Source organism: Sporothrix brasiliensis, assembly GCF_000820605.1.
Source record: "Sporothrix brasiliensis 5110 chromosome Unknown Cont13, whole genome shotgun sequence".
NCBI lineage: Eukaryota > Fungi > Ascomycota > Sordariomycetes > Ophiostomatales > Ophiostomataceae > Sporothrix > Sporothrix brasiliensis.
This window is the reverse complement of record NW_024467132.1, coordinates 576,846-593,151: the sequence shown is the minus strand read 5'-3', so window position 1 is coordinate 593,151 and position 16,306 is coordinate 576,846. Positions and strand designations below refer to the sequence as shown.

General features: G+C 54.5%; 7 protein-coding genes across 7 annotated transcripts; 1 reads left to right on the top strand and 6 right to left on the bottom strand.

The window, feature by feature from the left end:
* Positions 1–736: 736 nt before the first annotated feature.
* On the top strand, positions 737–1,609 carry SPBR_03525 (uncharacterized protein; the record flags this gene model as incomplete). Its single annotated transcript, XM_040761816.1, has 1 exon — positions 737–1,609. One exon carries the CDS (start codon positions 737–739, stop codon positions 1,607–1,609), a length of 873 nt encoding a protein of 290 aa, XP_040623183.1.
* A 1,043-nt stretch (positions 1,610–2,652) lies between these two features.
* On the bottom strand, positions 2,653–3,755 carry SPBR_03511 (histone H2A; the record flags this gene model as incomplete). Its single annotated transcript, XM_040761802.1, has 3 exons — positions 2,653–2,844; positions 2,919–3,050; positions 3,648–3,755. 3 exons carry the CDS (start codon positions 3,753–3,755, stop codon positions 2,653–2,655), a joined length of 432 nt encoding a protein of 143 aa, XP_040623182.1.
* A 1,537-nt stretch (positions 3,756–5,292) lies between these two features.
* On the bottom strand, positions 5,293–8,046 carry SPBR_03422 (PRO11 protein; the record flags this gene model as incomplete). Its single annotated transcript, XM_040761713.1, has 3 exons — positions 5,293–5,552; positions 5,628–7,859; positions 7,935–8,046. 3 exons carry the CDS (start codon positions 8,044–8,046, stop codon positions 5,293–5,295), a joined length of 2,604 nt encoding a protein of 867 aa, XP_040623181.1.
* Positions 8,047–9,031: 985 nt separating this feature from the next.
* SPBR_03496 (DNA-repair protein complementing XP-A cell) lies at positions 9,032–10,377 on the bottom strand (the record flags this gene model as incomplete). The annotated part of the gene is made up of 3 exons (XM_040761787.1): positions 9,032–9,462; positions 9,525–10,146; positions 10,315–10,377. The coding sequence occupies 3 exons, from the start codon at positions 10,375–10,377 to the stop codon at positions 9,032–9,034; spliced, it is 1,116 nt and encodes a 371-aa protein (XP_040623180.1).
* Positions 10,378–10,953: 576 nt separating this feature from the next.
* On the bottom strand, positions 10,954–11,760 carry SPBR_03529 (uncharacterized protein; the record flags this gene model as incomplete). The annotated part of the gene is made up of 3 exons (XM_040761820.1): positions 10,954–11,348; positions 11,423–11,583; positions 11,729–11,760. 3 exons carry the CDS (start codon positions 11,758–11,760, stop codon positions 10,954–10,956), a joined length of 588 nt encoding a protein of 195 aa, XP_040623179.1.
* Positions 11,761–12,553: 793 nt separating this feature from the next.
* Positions 12,554–14,008, bottom strand: SPBR_03481 (uncharacterized protein; the record flags this gene model as incomplete). The annotated part of the gene is made up of 1 exon (XM_040761772.1): positions 12,554–14,008. One exon carries the CDS (start codon positions 14,006–14,008, stop codon positions 12,554–12,556), a length of 1,455 nt encoding a protein of 484 aa, XP_040623178.1.
* Positions 14,009–15,402: 1,394 nt separating this feature from the next.
* SPBR_03535 (uncharacterized protein) lies at positions 15,403–16,074 on the bottom strand (the record flags this gene model as incomplete). The annotated part of the gene is made up of 1 exon (XM_040761826.1): positions 15,403–16,074. The coding sequence occupies one exon, from the start codon at positions 16,072–16,074 to the stop codon at positions 15,403–15,405; it is 672 nt and encodes a 223-aa protein (XP_040623177.1).
* Between the last annotated feature and the right edge of the window lie 232 nt (positions 16,075–16,306).

The following is a 16,306-nucleotide window of genomic DNA, read 5'->3' as shown; positions in this document are numbered from 1 at the left end:
TCACGAGGCACGCTCTTGGCAGGGAAAACAGGACACGAAAAGCGGCCAAGCACCATGAGATGGCAGTGATAAGCCGATGCACTGTACGCAAGTGATATTGGATACTTGGGACCAGTGGAGCAAGTCCATCCACAACCACGCCTCCGACATACCTTTGATAGTTAGGAAAGGCGCGACTTCAGACGAGGAAATAGGGCGTAAATACGCTTACAGGGTGCGTATGCCTCAGCACATGCTTTCGTCCTGTCTTCCTTCTCGTTATGGTTCGTGCGCCTTTATGGACATCTTGATCGCACCGACGTCGGCGAAAAGAAGCTTTGCACTACGAGTCTATTCTAGAGCTGTGCTCATCCATCTAATGCTGCCACGCTGCTCGCGTTTTCCGCGCGTGTTCGCTGTGCTATTCCGACATTAGCACTCGAGCCGTTGCTAGGAAAACAGTAATACATAATTCGTACTATGCGATATAACACAGTGGCACGCATGTATTACTCATATCTCCAGCCACTGTTTAACTATATCATCCAACAAGGCTGAACCCCACCTTCCCTGACGATCATCGCGGCTGCCATCCAATACCGAGACCTGACCTCTCCTCACCAAAAGACCTTCCCCCGCTAAACGCCGATGGTTAGAACAACTTGCAGCAATTTGCCATCCAGCAAGCCCTTACTACCATTCTTTGCGAATTCATCATCGACGAGCAAAGTACGACGTAAGCATAACAGCACTCGCAATGGCAGACACACAACCAACCACGTTCACTCTGCCCGGCGGGCACCGTTTACGCTACACTCTCACGTTTCCGGGTGCACCTGAGCGCCGCACAATCCTCCTTTCGAGTCTGCTGGCAACCACGGCAGCCGTCTGGGATGACGTTGTTGCCGTCTTGCACCAAAATGGCTTCCGGGTGCTGACATATGACCATCCAGGCCACGGCGGCTCGACGGTCAGGACAAAAGACCTTGCGGAGAATACACTCGATGGCATGGCCGACGACGTGTACACGCTGGTCGAATCCATAGGGATCACACAGCTGCACGCCTGGATTGGCTGCTCGCTCGGCTCTGCAACTGGCGTTGTGTTTGCTGCCCGCCACCCGGGTGTTGTTCGCCGCCTCGTCGTCGTCGACACCATCAGCGCTTCGCCCGCCAACGCGGGTGTCGCAGACGCGTTCAGCCCGCGGGTAAAGGCTCTTCGCGACGGTGACCAGACCCTTGAGGCCGCGCTGGCCCAGACCCGCGAGCGTTGGTTGGGTGAGGAGTGGCTCACGGCACACCCTGACAAGCGTGCGTGGCTCGAACGGTTGATGGCACAAACCACCATCGACGGCTTTGAGACATGCATTGCGGCCTTGCTGTCATCGCAGTTTGATCTTCGTCCACTTGCTGGCAGGGTGGCCAGCAGCGGCGTAGAGCGTGTGCTCGTTGTCGTTGGGGAGAAGGACGCCGATCTGCCAACATCCATGAAGGCACTGGCAGACCAGATGCGTGATGGGTCAGGCAAGGACATCGGCTTTCACGTCTTGCCTAATGCTGGCCACGCGTCCTTTATTGACGCATATGGCACATGGCTGGATGTTGTTCTTCCGTTTCTTAAGGACAACTAAGTAAATATGACTGCAAGGACGCCTACGTGCTTCTTTAACTTGATGAAAATGGTTGGCTTGACTACTAGTTGTTGCCTTGTTTTATTTAAATTAACGTGAAGTATTATTAGTATTGTTATAGTATTTTATTTTCCTATTATTTATACCTGAGCAGAGAAGGATGCTTATTTTATATTATTTTATATTATTTACCAACTTTCACTTTTTATTTTTACGCAAGTTCTTTTTTTTTTTTTTTTTTTTTTTTTTCGAAAAGGAACCTTACAAATTACACACATCTGACGAAATCTTCTAATTATGCAATCATAAGTATTGACAGTCACGGAAGGTCTACAACATGATACAAAGAAAGGAACAAAAATAATAGTCACCACAACCTGCTATTTCATTTCATAATTCCCATCACGTCACCAAGTTCGCCCACGAATATGTCGTAATTTCCGAACCTGAGCAACAACCAACTAACAAACAAAACAGCCCTCTTCAACCTCATTTCAGAAGGTACAAATAAAGAAACAAGAAGCAAAACAGGACGGAATAAATCGTCTAGCCCTAATGTTACAGTACAAAAAAACAGGCCACAGCCTGACCGGGAGTCGAGAAAGCAGTAGGGAAATAGGCGAATCAACACAACGGATGCCGCATTGCCCTCCCCACGCTCGGGGCCGTTGCCTTCGTTGCCAGGAGTATTCGTAAGAGCATACCAGGCCTGAAGTCTCACCCGTTCAATTGGGACCGAGCCACTTCCGCATCGTAGCATGAAGCCGGGTATCGTGAACGGGAAGTAGCTAACGAGAGGTCGCACTCCCAGGTAGGTAGGCGGTGGAGAGGGTATCGTGTCGTTGGCATCTCCACCTCTGATATGGCCCGTTCATTCTCCGCAATAATGACTTAACGAGACACAAAACGTTCAAAATGGAGGGCTAGCGAGCCCGGAAACACAAACAGGAAAAAAGGTAGTGAAGGTTTAGCCATGGCAACAACGAAGTAGAAAAGAAACTGGTCGTAAGTAGACGCCAGTAACCATGCACCCGTTTGTACGCTCATGCCTCGAGGGCGGCCTTATTCTTCTTCTTCTGCTCGACCTTCAGGAGGAGAGCGCGGTTGATGTGAGGCAGCACACCACCAAAAGCGATCGTGGCGCGAATCAGGGTGTCGAGCTCCTCGTCACCACGAATGGCAAGCTGCAGGTGGCGAGGCGTGATGCGCTTGACCTTGAGGTCCTTTGCGGCGTTCTAGTGGGGAAATAGCTGTCAGCGGATGATCAAAGGGGCGGCTTGCAGCCACGAGCGCGAGGGAGTGAACTTACGCCTGCCAATTCGAGAACTTCGGCAGTCAGGTACTCGAGAACAGCCGTCACATACACCGCAGCCTTGGCGCCAACGCGCATCTTGTTCTGGGTGTTGGCCTTGAGGAAACGCTTAACACGACCGCATGGGAACTGGAAAGAAAGTCAGCAGTTGCAAGCTAGTAGTCGTAAAAGCCAGCCTTATCTCGGCAAATAGGCCTGGTCGATGCGTAGATGCGCAGTTCGTGGAGGATGCCGCGTCAAAGAAGGCGTGTCGTGGGGCCATTATGTGTTTGGTGTCACGCCGCAAGTGCAACGACGGAAAGAAGAAATGACCAATGGCGAGAAGCGCGCCGGCTTTGGATATGCCTCTCGAGTCACGAGTGCTGAACGGGAAGGAAACGAGACGTGTAGAAGCTGCTCGGGCGATGATGCTGCCCTGCCAATCGTGGCTTTGCGATCGTTTTTCGTCAGGCGCGCCGGAGAGACTTTGGGCGACATCATATATAGTTGCGCGTCTTCTTCGAGAGCGCATCGTGGCGCATGTTGTTTTGTTCGGGAGAAGTCGAGAAACAGGCGGAATCAATGTGAGCGTAGCTGGTACGCGTGTTGCTTCGACGTCGAGACAAGTATCGAGGAGTGCCATCGCATGCGACCAACTCACGCGCCAGGAAGAAAGGCAAGCAACATCTCGTAAACAGGCGTCGACAGGCGCGAAAATCACAAGAAAGTTGAAAGAAAAGTTCTTACCTGCAAACCAGCGCGCGCCGAGTGACTCTGCTGCTTCTTGGGGCCGTCTGCCGAGGTCTTGCCACCGGAGCTCTTGCCGCCCGACGATTTTCCCTTGCCGCCAGCCATTGTGTCACGAAAGCGAAGTTGGCGATGGATAAAAAATTATCGAAGAAAGTCGCGAAAATTCGATTGATTTTTCGCGAGGTGGTTGAAATCGAGATGGAGGGGATGCAGAGGCGCAAAAAGGTCGGTAGTTGTGGTGGTGTATGGTGGTGGTGATGATAAGAAAAACAAAAGTGAAAAACAAAAAGAAAAAGGCGAGAAAGTGCGGTTGTTGTTTTGTTGTGATGCAGAGACGGGGGGAGCAAAAGGCAGATATCGATAACAATGCACGCGCTGATTTGGGGGGGAGGGGGGGTCCCGATTTTGGGGTACGCTGGCGAAACGTGCAGAAAACAGTTCTGAGTGGCGGGTCGCTGCCTGGAATTTGAACGCAATGGGAAGGAATGCAACTGCAATTCAGAGGCGATACAGTAAGGCCGTTTTGCGTTTTCCCTTCTGTTGCCAGACAGGCCTTTTTCACTCACTTGAAGTTGGGGCGCTGGGGAGCTAAAGCTCTCTGGAGATTCGCAGTAGCAAAATGTTGGCTGGCGCTGGTTTCTTTGTTTGTTTTCCTTCTGTCTTTGGTGGAAGAGACCGCCCAGCACCCGAAGAGAGCGGTTTCCAGCGGCAGAAATAGCACTTTCCTTTGTTTTGATTTTGACGGGTGACACAGGAACAAAGGCGAGCCACTAGGGTCACCGATTTTGCCCCACTTTCAACACGTGACCAAAGGCCTCATGAAAGTGGCATGGGCAAGATGCACAATCGATGAGCGTGAACGCTGAGACGAGGTCGGCGAAGAAAGGTACCGGACGAACGGAGTCTCTCGTAAAGTTGAATACAAAGTGCCATGTTTGAGAGGAGAAAACCTGGGATTGGAAACTGGCAGCTGTCGGTCGAACTTCGAACTGTCTTGCCTCGAATTCGGCTCATCGCTGGATGAGAAAGTTGGCCAGAGAAAGTGGCCAGATGCCAAGATTCTGCGCATCCTCTGTACTTGTACGTGTAAGAGCGTGTCAAGGATCCCATAGGTTATACTCACCACTGAGTCAAACAAGTGCAGATGTTTGCTGTTGAAGATGCTGGTGCAGCTCTGGTGCTGTCGAGTTTGACGCTCGCAGGTCTACGTGTTACGTCGGTGAGATAATTCTTGGTTAGCGGAGAACCTGTGGCTGTGTTGTGGCGCTAGTTCCTGCCAACCTTGCGGAGGTCCGTCTACGTCGAGAGATACAATCAACGGCGTCAACACCACTCAAGGCCGTTGAGACTACTGCTTAAAACTGCAGAACGCTTCGATTCAATGTTTTAAATGTATGCGGCGCTCAACAAAATGCAAAGGCCAATGTGAGAAAACGGAAACAAAAGACAAAATCAAAACAAAGAAGCAACACACATGTGCTTTCCTGTTGTACAATCAAGCCGCCTGTGCGCCGTTGCAGCAACAGCTTTACTATAAGATACATTCCCAAATACACACATTACACCTTCAAGACTCCCTGCACCAAACGTCACCGGAACGGACACAGGCTATTGTCCTCCCAAACACGACCGTGTGGTCTCGTTACCGTGCAAACACCTTGACCACACCGTCACCACCACCGCTGACAACCCACCGTCCATCCTGGCTCCAGACGACCGAGCAGACGCCCTCACCGCGCATGATCCGGTGCGACGTGATTTCTTGTGTGCACGATCGTTTCTCGAGACTCCAGAACCGGAGCGATGCGTCGTGGCCTGCACTGACAAGTTCACGACCGTCAGGGCTGAGGGAGAGCCCAGAAATAGCCGCCGGGTGCGCCAACATGTTGTACGTACATTGGCCTGGAAGAGTTAGAAACCGTGCGCAGGAAAGCAGGAGGAACAAAACCAAAGAGATGAAAACAGAAGACAACTCACCGCTGTTCGCGTCGAAGAACCGGATGAACTGGTCCTCGTGGCCCGAAATAATCACGCCCTCGACACCTGACCCCGCCATGGACCGACGCCCGCCGCCTGTAGGTCCTCCGTGACTCCCGCCTCCACCAAGATCCTCGTCGCCGAGCTGAGGCTGCTCGAGTCCAACAGTCGTCGCCACCACCGCGTTCACGCTCGTCGCCGCTGTTCCATCGTAGGTTTCGAGGCTGGCCATAGACCCAATCTCCTCGCCGGTTCGTGTGTCGTAGACAAGGATTGCTGCATCCGAATAACTTACGACAAAGGTTCCACCACTGCTGCTCAGGGCTGTAATGGACGTCGGACTGGCCTTGGAGTTGGCGCGGACAATCGTGTGAATCAGCGTGTAGTTGAAAGGGCTGTTGCTCGCCACCGTTGGCTGCGGACTACTCGGGAAGCCCGACCCCGAGCTCATCGAATTGCCCCGTACGCGACCACCGGTTCCACCAACGCCACGCCGGTTGGCATTCGGTGCCGCACTGCCTGGCTGCGGCGAAGTCATCTGAGGCGGCGCGCTCACTGACCAGACGCGGACAGTACCGTCGGCCGCACCAGAGGCGAGGAGAATGCGATCTGGGGAGCCGTAGCTGGTGCTGCTCTGGCCAAACACGGCGCCAAGCGTTGCTGGGAGAACACACAACGCCCAAACGGCATCGGTGTGGCCGTCAATCGTGGCCTTGGGGTCAACCCGGCCGCGCTCCCACACCCGAATAAAGTTGTCCTGTCCGCCGGAGAATATCCATCCATCGCCCTGCGCACGTCCACCGGTCGAGAAGTTCGGTGCTGCAAACCAAGAGGCGAGGCATAGCACCGCGCCGTGGTGGCCACGGTGTGTAAAGTCCGCCTGCACATCTAGGTCAGACACATTGCCCGAAGCCAAATACGTCGTCCGCGGAATGTGGAAGCGTTTTATCAAGCCATCGTCACCGGCCGTGCAGATCTCAGGTTCGCCGGGACTGCCGCCGCCAGAGAAAATAACCGTACGCACTGTGTCCAGATGCCCACGGAGCCCGAACCGCATTTTGAAGTTTCCATTCTCCGTCTTTTGCGCCTTCTGAGAGGTGGAGTTGAGGGACAGCTCATGGTCTGCGCTCCGCCGTCTAGACATGCTACCCTTCCGGCGGTGAGAGCCGGGAAGGCGGTTCGGCGATTTCGGTATACTGTCGGCTGCAGGGAAGATATCGGTGTCTGGGCGGTTGGAGACGGGCTGCTGTTGCGTCGCGGACAAGGGACTTGGCTCCGGGAAGGAGGCCGGGCCGTCGTTGAAATCCCACGCGTCGGGCTCGGTCGTAGCCCCAGCTTCGGCGGTCTTTTCGCCTAGGGCGACAGCCCGTGAGTCAGCCTGGCTGACCCGGTCCCGATCTTCCAAGGGATGGCTGCTTGATGTCGTCTGCGCTGCCTGGGGTGGCCAGTCTGATGCTGCAGTCGCGGCTGCGTATGCCGAAGCATTCACATCTGCACCAGATCTTGTCATGGGCGCGGGCTGCAGCTCAGCACCTCTCGTCGAGGGGTAATTGCCAGCCTGGACCTGTTGTTGCTGGTGTTGCTGGTGTTGCTGCTGCTGTTGGCTGACATGGTTGGCAGCGCTCTGCGTCTGTCGCAGATTCTGTGCTTGTTGAGCGGCCCGTGTTGGAGGGGGCGCGAACTGCTCCATCTGCTGCTGGCCGGCCGGAAGGCCAAAGTCGTCTTCAGGGAGGTCGTCCATGAGAGGTAGAGGGGGGGATTCGCGGGGTGGCATAGGGTTGGCGGGCGTAACCATGAGGTAGGTGAATTCGGCCTGGCACTGGTCTAGGAAGATACGCAAGTCGGATCGCTGGTCGTCTTCATCGCCAACAGCAAGGCTGCGGCCGCCGTACTCGGGGTTTGCGATCGATTGCGAGTGTTGCGAGTCCTTATCGTCTTGAATGCCACGGAGCTTCTCGAGGATCTTGGATGCTTGCTGTTGCTTTTCAGACTCGGGGCGCGTGTCTGTGGCATCGGTACCCGACGCAGATGACTTGAGTAGTGCTGATTGGTCTTTGACCTTCTTCTCCAGGATCGTGACGTATTTCTTGAGTGCCTTCTGTGTCGCGTCGGCTCGCCGCGCAGAGCCTTCCAGGGATGCTATCCGGCCCTTCATCTCTTGCTTCTCAATCTCCCACGCATTGCGATCGCGTTCGTGTCGGTGCCATTCTGTTTGTAAAAAGCGCATGACGCCTGTATTGCGGTTAGTCAATATGCTCCCCTTTAGACGGTAGTTGAAAAGAAAAGACAAATCAAGCGGTTTCTCACCTTGCAATGTGTACTCGGTCCCGTGCGGCTGGCTGCCAGCATTGCCAGGCCCGCCGCCAGACATGTCGTTCGAGACGAGTCCGCCCAGGCCACCGCCCGAACTCGGCCCCATATTGCCCTGGCCGTTCCAACTCATGCGCGCAACCAGCAGAGGCCCTTGCTGTTGCTGGTCGCCCTCGTCAGAAAAGTGGCACGAGACGTCCGCAGTATTTCTCCGCTACAGGCGTGACCAGGTCGAAGAGGCATTCGCCAAGTCCAAAGCGCGCGATTCAGTCCGTCGGTTGGGTATCGGAGACGCGAATTGAAACGATGAGGATACCAGTAAGCCGGGGAAAGAGTAAGACGTGAAAAGCAACAATGTGTATGGGAGCCTATACAAAGACGCGAAAGCTGGATGCCGTTGATATGCGATGCAGAAACCGGGCCGGCGAAATGAAGAGATTTGAGAAAGTATCGTACACGCAACACACGTCGGAATCGAAGCGTGGCAAGAAAAAGAGGGAAACTCGAGAAAACGACAACAGGGCGGGAAGAATGCAGCCTCACGCAAATGTCGTATGGAGAGAATAAGGAAGGAGAAGGACAAGGCTGGCTGGAGGTCGTGCTTGCCCTTCCTCAGTTGCAGTTGACGAGGGAAAAAAATAGTGAAGAGCACGTCGGCCAGGTGCTCCAAGCTGTTGACCACTCTGCTGTTTCATTCACACTACTCGAGGATGGCCAAGCTCCTTCTTCGTTGCTGCAAAAACGGTCCAACGCAGCAAAAGATGGGGCTGTCTAGCAACACGCTAGCCAATCACAGCTACTGTGACGGGGACTTCAGGCGCCAAGGCATCAACGGACAACATAGTAGCGCTGGAGCTTTATCACTCAGGGGCTGATCTCAGGGGCGAGAAGCGCGTTCAGCGACGTGGCGCGCACAGATGCAATTTTAGTTTACAGACGCCGCACGTGACCATTTATGGATTGTTAGGTTGGTTGAACAGATTTGATTTCTTGATTTTTCGTCAGTCGTGGGATCATTACCGGTATATTAAGTCGTACACCAGCATCAGTCGTATCATCCAAAATGCACATATCATACAAACCCGTGGTGCTCTCTAAAACTCCAGCTCTTCAACTTCCATGCCGCACGAGATACAACGCTTGACAGACATGCCATTGTCGTTTTCAATGGCACGTCCCCACTCGTGTACATGACGGCCTCTGTTTCCAACAGCATCGCCAAAGGTCGTGGCCTGTGTCTCGCCGTCTGCTGATCCCTTTCCTGTTGCGTTGCGACGGTACGCCTCCGACCGGGTCTTCTTTTTGAGCTGCAGCAACTTTTCCTTGAACTTTGCGTCTTTGCGACGCTTCTTATCGGCCTCGCGGCGTTCAAACTCGGCATCGAGAGCCTCCGCCGATCCCCATTTTGTGTTGATAGCGTACTCTTCCACCTGGCAGCGGAGGAACAGCATCATGTCATGCCAATGTGACTTGTGGGGGTTTGGCTTCGAGAGATGCGGCAGAAGCTCTGCATCCTTCAGCTCAGCTAGGGGGGGACGTCAGTACATATGCAAGACTATGGTCGATGGTAAGAAAGAGGCAACCTACGATCGGTCAAGAGATAGTCCTCCCGGCACTCTGTCTTGGTGAGGAGACTGTACTTTTCAGGAAATTTGTCCTTGCAGGGGTTGCAGACACAGATGTGGAAGACATCCTCCCAGACGAAGTCAATCTCGAGGCTGTTGCACTCTACGCATCGCTTCTGATCTGTTGCCTCGGCCAGGACACTGAGACCCGGCTCGTAAGGCCCTTGCTTGAGCCGCTTGAGGTTGCGGATCGTCTGCATTCGCTCCCACTCGGCCACGGTCATATGCGCAGGTCGCGCTTCCTGTCCGTTACCGCCCCGGCTGGTATCTGCAAACGCTTTGTTGAACGGGTCGTCGTCCGTAGACAAGAAACCGCCCTTGGTGTCTGTCATGGCGCTGAAATTGTAGTCGACGAACTTGGCAAACTTCTTCGCCGGTCGGATCTCGACATCCTGAGCGCTTCCCGCATTGCGGCTGTTCGCCGGCACGTCAGACACGGCAATGGATGCGTGTGGCCGCTTGCTGGGGCTGTGAGTGACGTTCGTGGAGCCTGTCGCCGTGTTCGGCGCACTTCTCGTGCCCCGCGCATTCTTGTCGCCGACGACGTAGACATCATCGGATGCAAGATAGCCCCTGGCCGGGGGCTGACTCGTTCTGGTGGCGCGTTGTGCAGCGAGTTCGTTCTGCTCTCGTAGCTCTTTAGATCGCAATCGTACTTCGTCCTATAACGCAGACACCGGAAGCAACAACGCTATTAGTGGCTGTCTTTAATAAGGTGAAGAGGCAAGCTGAAAGTGACGGCTGTGGCTTACCGATTGTCTGTTGTTGGCGGACGTGGTTGCGGCCTGCCCGCCTGCTCTTGTTGAACGATCCATCGGCGTGTGTGGTAAGAGGACAGATACAGCTGCCACCTTGTCAACTGCAGCGGAAAGTGGAAGGGAGAAAAGACAAACGGGAGGCGCTGATTGTGATGACGTTTTATCATTCGGTATTGAACAGAGGCAAAAGCGACGGTGCGTATTAGTCAGTTTTGCCAGGCGGAAAGAGGAAGCGGTGCCAAAATACTAAGGGCCCAAGAAACGCGGGCGCATTTACACAGCGCCAAAGGGCATAGCTGAATCACGGCTAGCACCGGGCCGCACCAGGCTTTTGTCACTCGGTTTGGTAAAGCAGGGTTTGTGGAGCAATTTGAGAGAAAACGTTTATTAAAATCTATGTTTATAGCACTGTCGCCTAAGTATACAACGATAGTCAACCATCGCGCCAGCGAGTGCAGTATTTAGGGCGTGTTCCATCAGGGACCTTCCCTGTTAAAAAGGCGAAAAAAGGACCAGTGAAAAAAGATGACAAGGCAAGCGACAAGGTAGCAAAACCAGAGTGGGTAACGGAGATGGTCGCGCAAACTGTTCTTGGGCCTCGTGGTGAGTGAGATGGCCTGTTTGTGCCATCGCTTACTCCTCCTTTACGCCACCATGGCCGGCGCGCTCGGCAGCCTCAACGGCCTTCTTGTCGCTCTGAGCAGGGCCGCTCTGCAGACCGCTCATGAGGCCTCCGCCGGTCTTGAAAGGGCGCTTGAGGTCGCCGGACGCGGGCTGGCCGAAGATGTAGATCTTGGAGAGGTTGGCCTCGAGGGCGCTCTTGAGGGGGATGATGGACTGGATCAGGAGCGGGTTGGTGTACTTCATGTACAGGTGCATGAAAGCCATCATGCCGACACCCATCAACTGCCCGCGCATGAGCTGCTTCAGCTGGCTCTTGTCGTAGGCATGAACGGTGGTCGTGACGAGCTTGCCCTCTTCAGACGAACCCATCGGGGCAGGCTCGACATACTTTAGAGTCGTGAGGTCTGCAGGCACGAGTGTTAGTAGTGGTATGGGCCGGGGCGAGACGCTTGCGACGAGGGACTCTATTAGAACGCACCCTTCTTCTTGTTGATTTGAGCCTGTATGTACAGGTAAATGGCCAGGATAATGGCGTTGCTGGCGGCGTAGGCGATGCGCACCAGCTGGAGGGTCTGCGGGTCCTCAAAAGGGATGCGCTTCGACACCTGCATCATGCCAAGGATGATGACCAGGTTCGTCCTGCGCAGTTAGCACTCCGGTATGTGTTGGCGCAACAGACGATGTTGCGTGGCAATGCGCTTGACGTGGGCATAGAGATAACGAAACAAAGACGGAAAACAAGAAAGTGACGATGACGGAAGCAGAAAGGTGCAGTTTCACTTACACCTGCGGGCTGATGCTCGAGAGTCCGGCCATTCTGAACGAGTTTGTGTCTTCGAAAGAGGGAAGAGAAAGTCTGCGTCCTTGTTGTCGAGGTCGTGTGACGGTTGTCTTGATGCGATGGAAAGGGGAGAGAAAGGAAGTGCTGGGCCTTGGAAGCTGGGAAAGGAAAACCCCGACGCGAGTCTGTCGAGATTACCCCTGCGGCTGCACAAGAAGAGTTTACGATTTAGGGCCCACGCTGGCGCTAGCATTGCTATGGACGACGCCCCATGGAAGCCTGTCAGTGCCATTTTACAGCGTGCTGGCGCAACTCGGGTAGCGGATGTAATGTTCTTCCGTGCTTTAGGGAAAGGCGAAGGGGGTGGAACGCGGTGGAAGGGACACGTTCTAATTACCTAGTCGTTCTACGTCCATGTCCTGAAGTCGCCGGGGTCTGGAGCTATTGTGTGCTGGAGAACAAGGCCCCACAGGCTGCCACCACCTTCCTTTCTTCGCCATCCTTGGGGGAAGTCTAGCTCAGCCAGGCGTAAAATTCGCCTTGAAGAAAATTGCTAGTCAATACTTTGAGGAAGGGAATCGGCATATCTTTATCTTTATTATACATTTAGAAAAGTTCTGAGAGCCGCCTCCGTTTAAACGAGCCGCTAATTCACTTAAAAAATAGTATCCATCTACTACACGACACGCCGCAAAAAACTCTATTACGACGAGGGTAGTCGAGCGGTCGCCAAGATAAACAAGGCTATACCACACAGCACCACGGCCACAAAAAAGGGCAGACCGGTCCAAAGTCCGCCGAGACGGAGGCCGGCACGGTAGGCGGCCGCTAGTAGTGGACCCGCGATAACGGCACCGGTACTCTCGAGAAGTCCAGCCGCATTATAAAGTGTTCCACGGTGCTCTGGCTCCACGAGGACGGCGGCAAACTACGCAGGATGAGGTTGTAGCCGTTTCCCAGGCAGTACACGACGAGGCCCGCGATCATGGAGGCCGCAGTGGGCGCCAGACCAACCACGAAACACCCGACGATGAGAAGGACACAACTGGCGCGGGCCAGCCACAGGTCACGCTGTTGCGGCGTGCGGACGCCGGCCAGGAGCGGCCACCAGCGGGTCAGCGCGTAGTTGGTGCTGATGGCGGGCAGGAGCACCAGGAGGAGGAGCAGCACGACAAATGCTTTGAGGGACACGAGGTAGCCTGCCTGGGCCCATGACCAGTCGTAGCGGCCACGCGTGAACTGCAACAAGATGTCCTGCGCATGGCGGCCGAGGGTTGTGGTGAGAAGGGTGGCCAGAAGCAGCCCGACCTGGTGGTCGGCACCGTTGAATAGAAACGCCGTGGAGGCAGCAACGCTGGCTGCCGTGTCTGACAAGGCGTTCCGTATGGTCTTTGGTCGGGATGCGGGTCCGGCTGCATCGTTCTCTGCACCGTTCGCTGTACCGTTCTCTGCACCGTTGTCTGTACCTGCAACATCGGTCGAGGTGGGACCCTCCTTTCGTAATGTTTCCGGCAGTGTCAAACACAGCGGAACAACCGGCACAAATAGGGCTAGGCTCAACTGGATCGGCGCCCAAACACTCACACGTTGCATCAAAAAGGCCGCAAGTGAGCTAAAGACAAGCTCGACGGCGAAGACGGCGGCGCCAAAGTAAAAGAAGACGGTCGACCGCGATGCCTCGGGTGACACATCGGACAGCATGGCAAACACAATGCCGTTGAGGATCACCGGCCCGCCACCAATGAAGGTGAAGACGGACGCTGCCCAGGTCAGCCGCACCGGAAAGATGTCGGAGCGCCAGCAGACCAGCAGGTAGAACAGCTGCGTGAGCAGAATGTCCACCATGCAGACGACGAACATGACCTTGCGTCCGTATCGATCCCCGATAATGCCGTAGGGGATAGCCATGAGGATGCCGGGGAGCAGCTCGAGCGTCAACTGCCACCCGCGCAGAAACGCCAATTCGGCCTGCACGTCTGCGTCACCGGAGCAGCCGCGTGTGCCATTGTCTCCATTGTCTCCATTGTCTCCAATGCCCATCCGGCCCATCTGGCGGCAAATAATGTCTTCGAGGACCTCGTAGATGGGAACATCGTTCAGAATGGACGCCGCTTCGACAAGCACCACGGTGCCAATGATGCTTGTGACGGCGTAGATGCTTTTGCGTGTAAACGCAGCTGACTGATTGGAGGTGTTGGAGACATCTCTGTCGTTGTGTACCAAAAGAGGCGAATCTTCGTTGGCCGCACGGGCGTGCCCGTCATTGCTGTCTGTACTTTCCATTGTGCTAGGACCGTGATGACCCTGTTGCCGTGAGTTAATGTGTGGATATCGGTGCTGGGGGAGAAGTTGCAAGACAGGTGGGGTTGACAAAACAACGAAAATATATATCTGGCGAATGTCATGTTTCCTGCACCGCAGCGGCACAGGAGTGGCTGTGCCACTTTTTTTCAAAGCTCGCAACGGAAAGCGGCGAGTCAGTCCAGTAACATAACATTTCCCGGCTCAAATCAACCAACAGACAATACGCGAGAGTATGACGAGTGTTCAGGTGGATTTATCGAATATAAAATCAAGTATAGACGAAGATATGTGAAAAAGATGGGAAAGAAAAGCAAAAGGATAAGAAAGAAAGGAGATGGAGAACAACCGTAGCCACTTCCTCCATCTACTACTCTCGACCGTGTCATGAATGCTGTCTTGAGCTGCGGTTCCACGATGTTGGACTTGAGCCAGTGGTAACCGATGAGGCTCGTGTCAGCATTAAACATGAGCGACTGCCGGGTCGAGTCAATGCAGTGATCTGTGATGCTAGTAGTGTGTATCTCGTTATGACCGGGCCGCTGTGACATGCCAATGTGCATCCACTGGCTGTATTTGACCGTTCCGTCTACATTCACCATGAAGGGGCTGTACCTTCGAGGATAAAAGGCCATGCGAATCTGATTCTGCAAATGGTGTCCATATAAGTGAATTATTGTCTCCCCCACGTACCCTGAGAACTGGGAGATCGCTTCTCCTACCAGACAGTATAATTAATGAAACACGTCGATACTAACCAAGTAGTCGCGCTTGTAAACATAGACTGACACATGTTCGATGTAGTTCCTCCCCCGGAGCATCCGGTTTGTTTGTTGGGTATCCTTGGTATGGCGATTTGGTGCGACCAAAGCCTGCAACAAACGTCACGGGCACGTAGCGGACTGCTTCTTCGGCCGGACGTAGATTTTTATTAGCTTCGATGTCTGTTGACCAAGAAATGTTCTAACATGCTTTGCCAAGTGTGCTTCATTTGCGGTCTGTTTTATTTACCTTTGTGGCATGCAATGCAGTTGTCTATTCATCCCCGGGAATACCTCCCCTTTTATCCTTCTTGCTGTCAAGTCTTGTAAGTCCCTCTCTACCAACTACCACTTCCTGTAACATATTCGCTCACAGCTCTGTCTGTTTTGTTATTGATGCTACGGCGCACACATCTCAACACAGGTCATAACCTTGATGACCCCCACACGAGAGTCTTTGTTTTGAAATCCGTCGTCCATTTATAAGCACTGACTAACATTTTCACAGCCCGGCCAACAACCGACGACTGACGCCAGTTAAAGACGCTCGTACGCCACCTTTTTTTTTTTTTTGCATGTCTCTCACCATGCCTGTGCCTCCGTTCCACAACGTATCTACGCCGCAGCTCCCTTCTCGGCCGCCTGAACGAGGCTCGCAAAGCCGGTCAGCTTGGCACTGCCAAAGTCCTGGGTCCACTTGCCCTTGGCACTGTGGATGCCGAAGCGGCTGGCGTTGTTCGACGGGTCCGCCGGCGCCGTGGCCGACGTCGCATAGGCCAGCGAAATGGCGGCGCTGGCGGGGTCGAGCGTCTTGGCCTCGCTGCCGGCCGCGCCGACCCATGTGCTGCAGCCAGTGCAAATGGCGTCCAGCTGCCAGTGGGTGTCGTTGGTCTTGGACGAGGGCAGCACTTTGTAGCTGGCGCCGTCGTAGGCCGTCGGCAGGGTGTGGCCGGTAGCGCGGCGGCTGGACACGACAGCTGTGGCAGCGTTGGACCAGCCCACCGTCAACGGGTTGTTGGCCATGGCGCCGCCCCAGGCGACAGCGGCCCACCCAATGGCCTTGGGAGCAACAATGGAGAGCGCAATGTCGTACGGCGCGGTCGCGGTCGCGGTGTCGGGAATGGCGATGCGGAACGAGACGCCGTTGGGCGAGACATACTCGGAGTAGCAGATCTTGGACGTGGCGTCGCAGGCCTTGGCGTCCGAGGAACGTGGCAGCAGCTCCGTGGCAGGTGCAGCGAGGGCCGACGCAGCCAGCGCCAGGGATGCGAGTTGGACACGAACCATTGTGCAGATGTTGCAGATGTGGAGAGAGATAAGGACGAGTTGTTGTTCGCGATTCGTTGGCAGGAAGAAGGAATGCAAGAGAAACGATTGTCTGACGTTACAAAGTGCCAAACCAAAAGGAAAGGAAACAAACAGAAAGAGAAAGAGAGACGAGGGCCGACGCTGTGGCAAGGGGAGGACAGGATGGCATGCCTTTATGAGAAGCTGCTTCCAGGAGCAGTGGAAGTGGCCG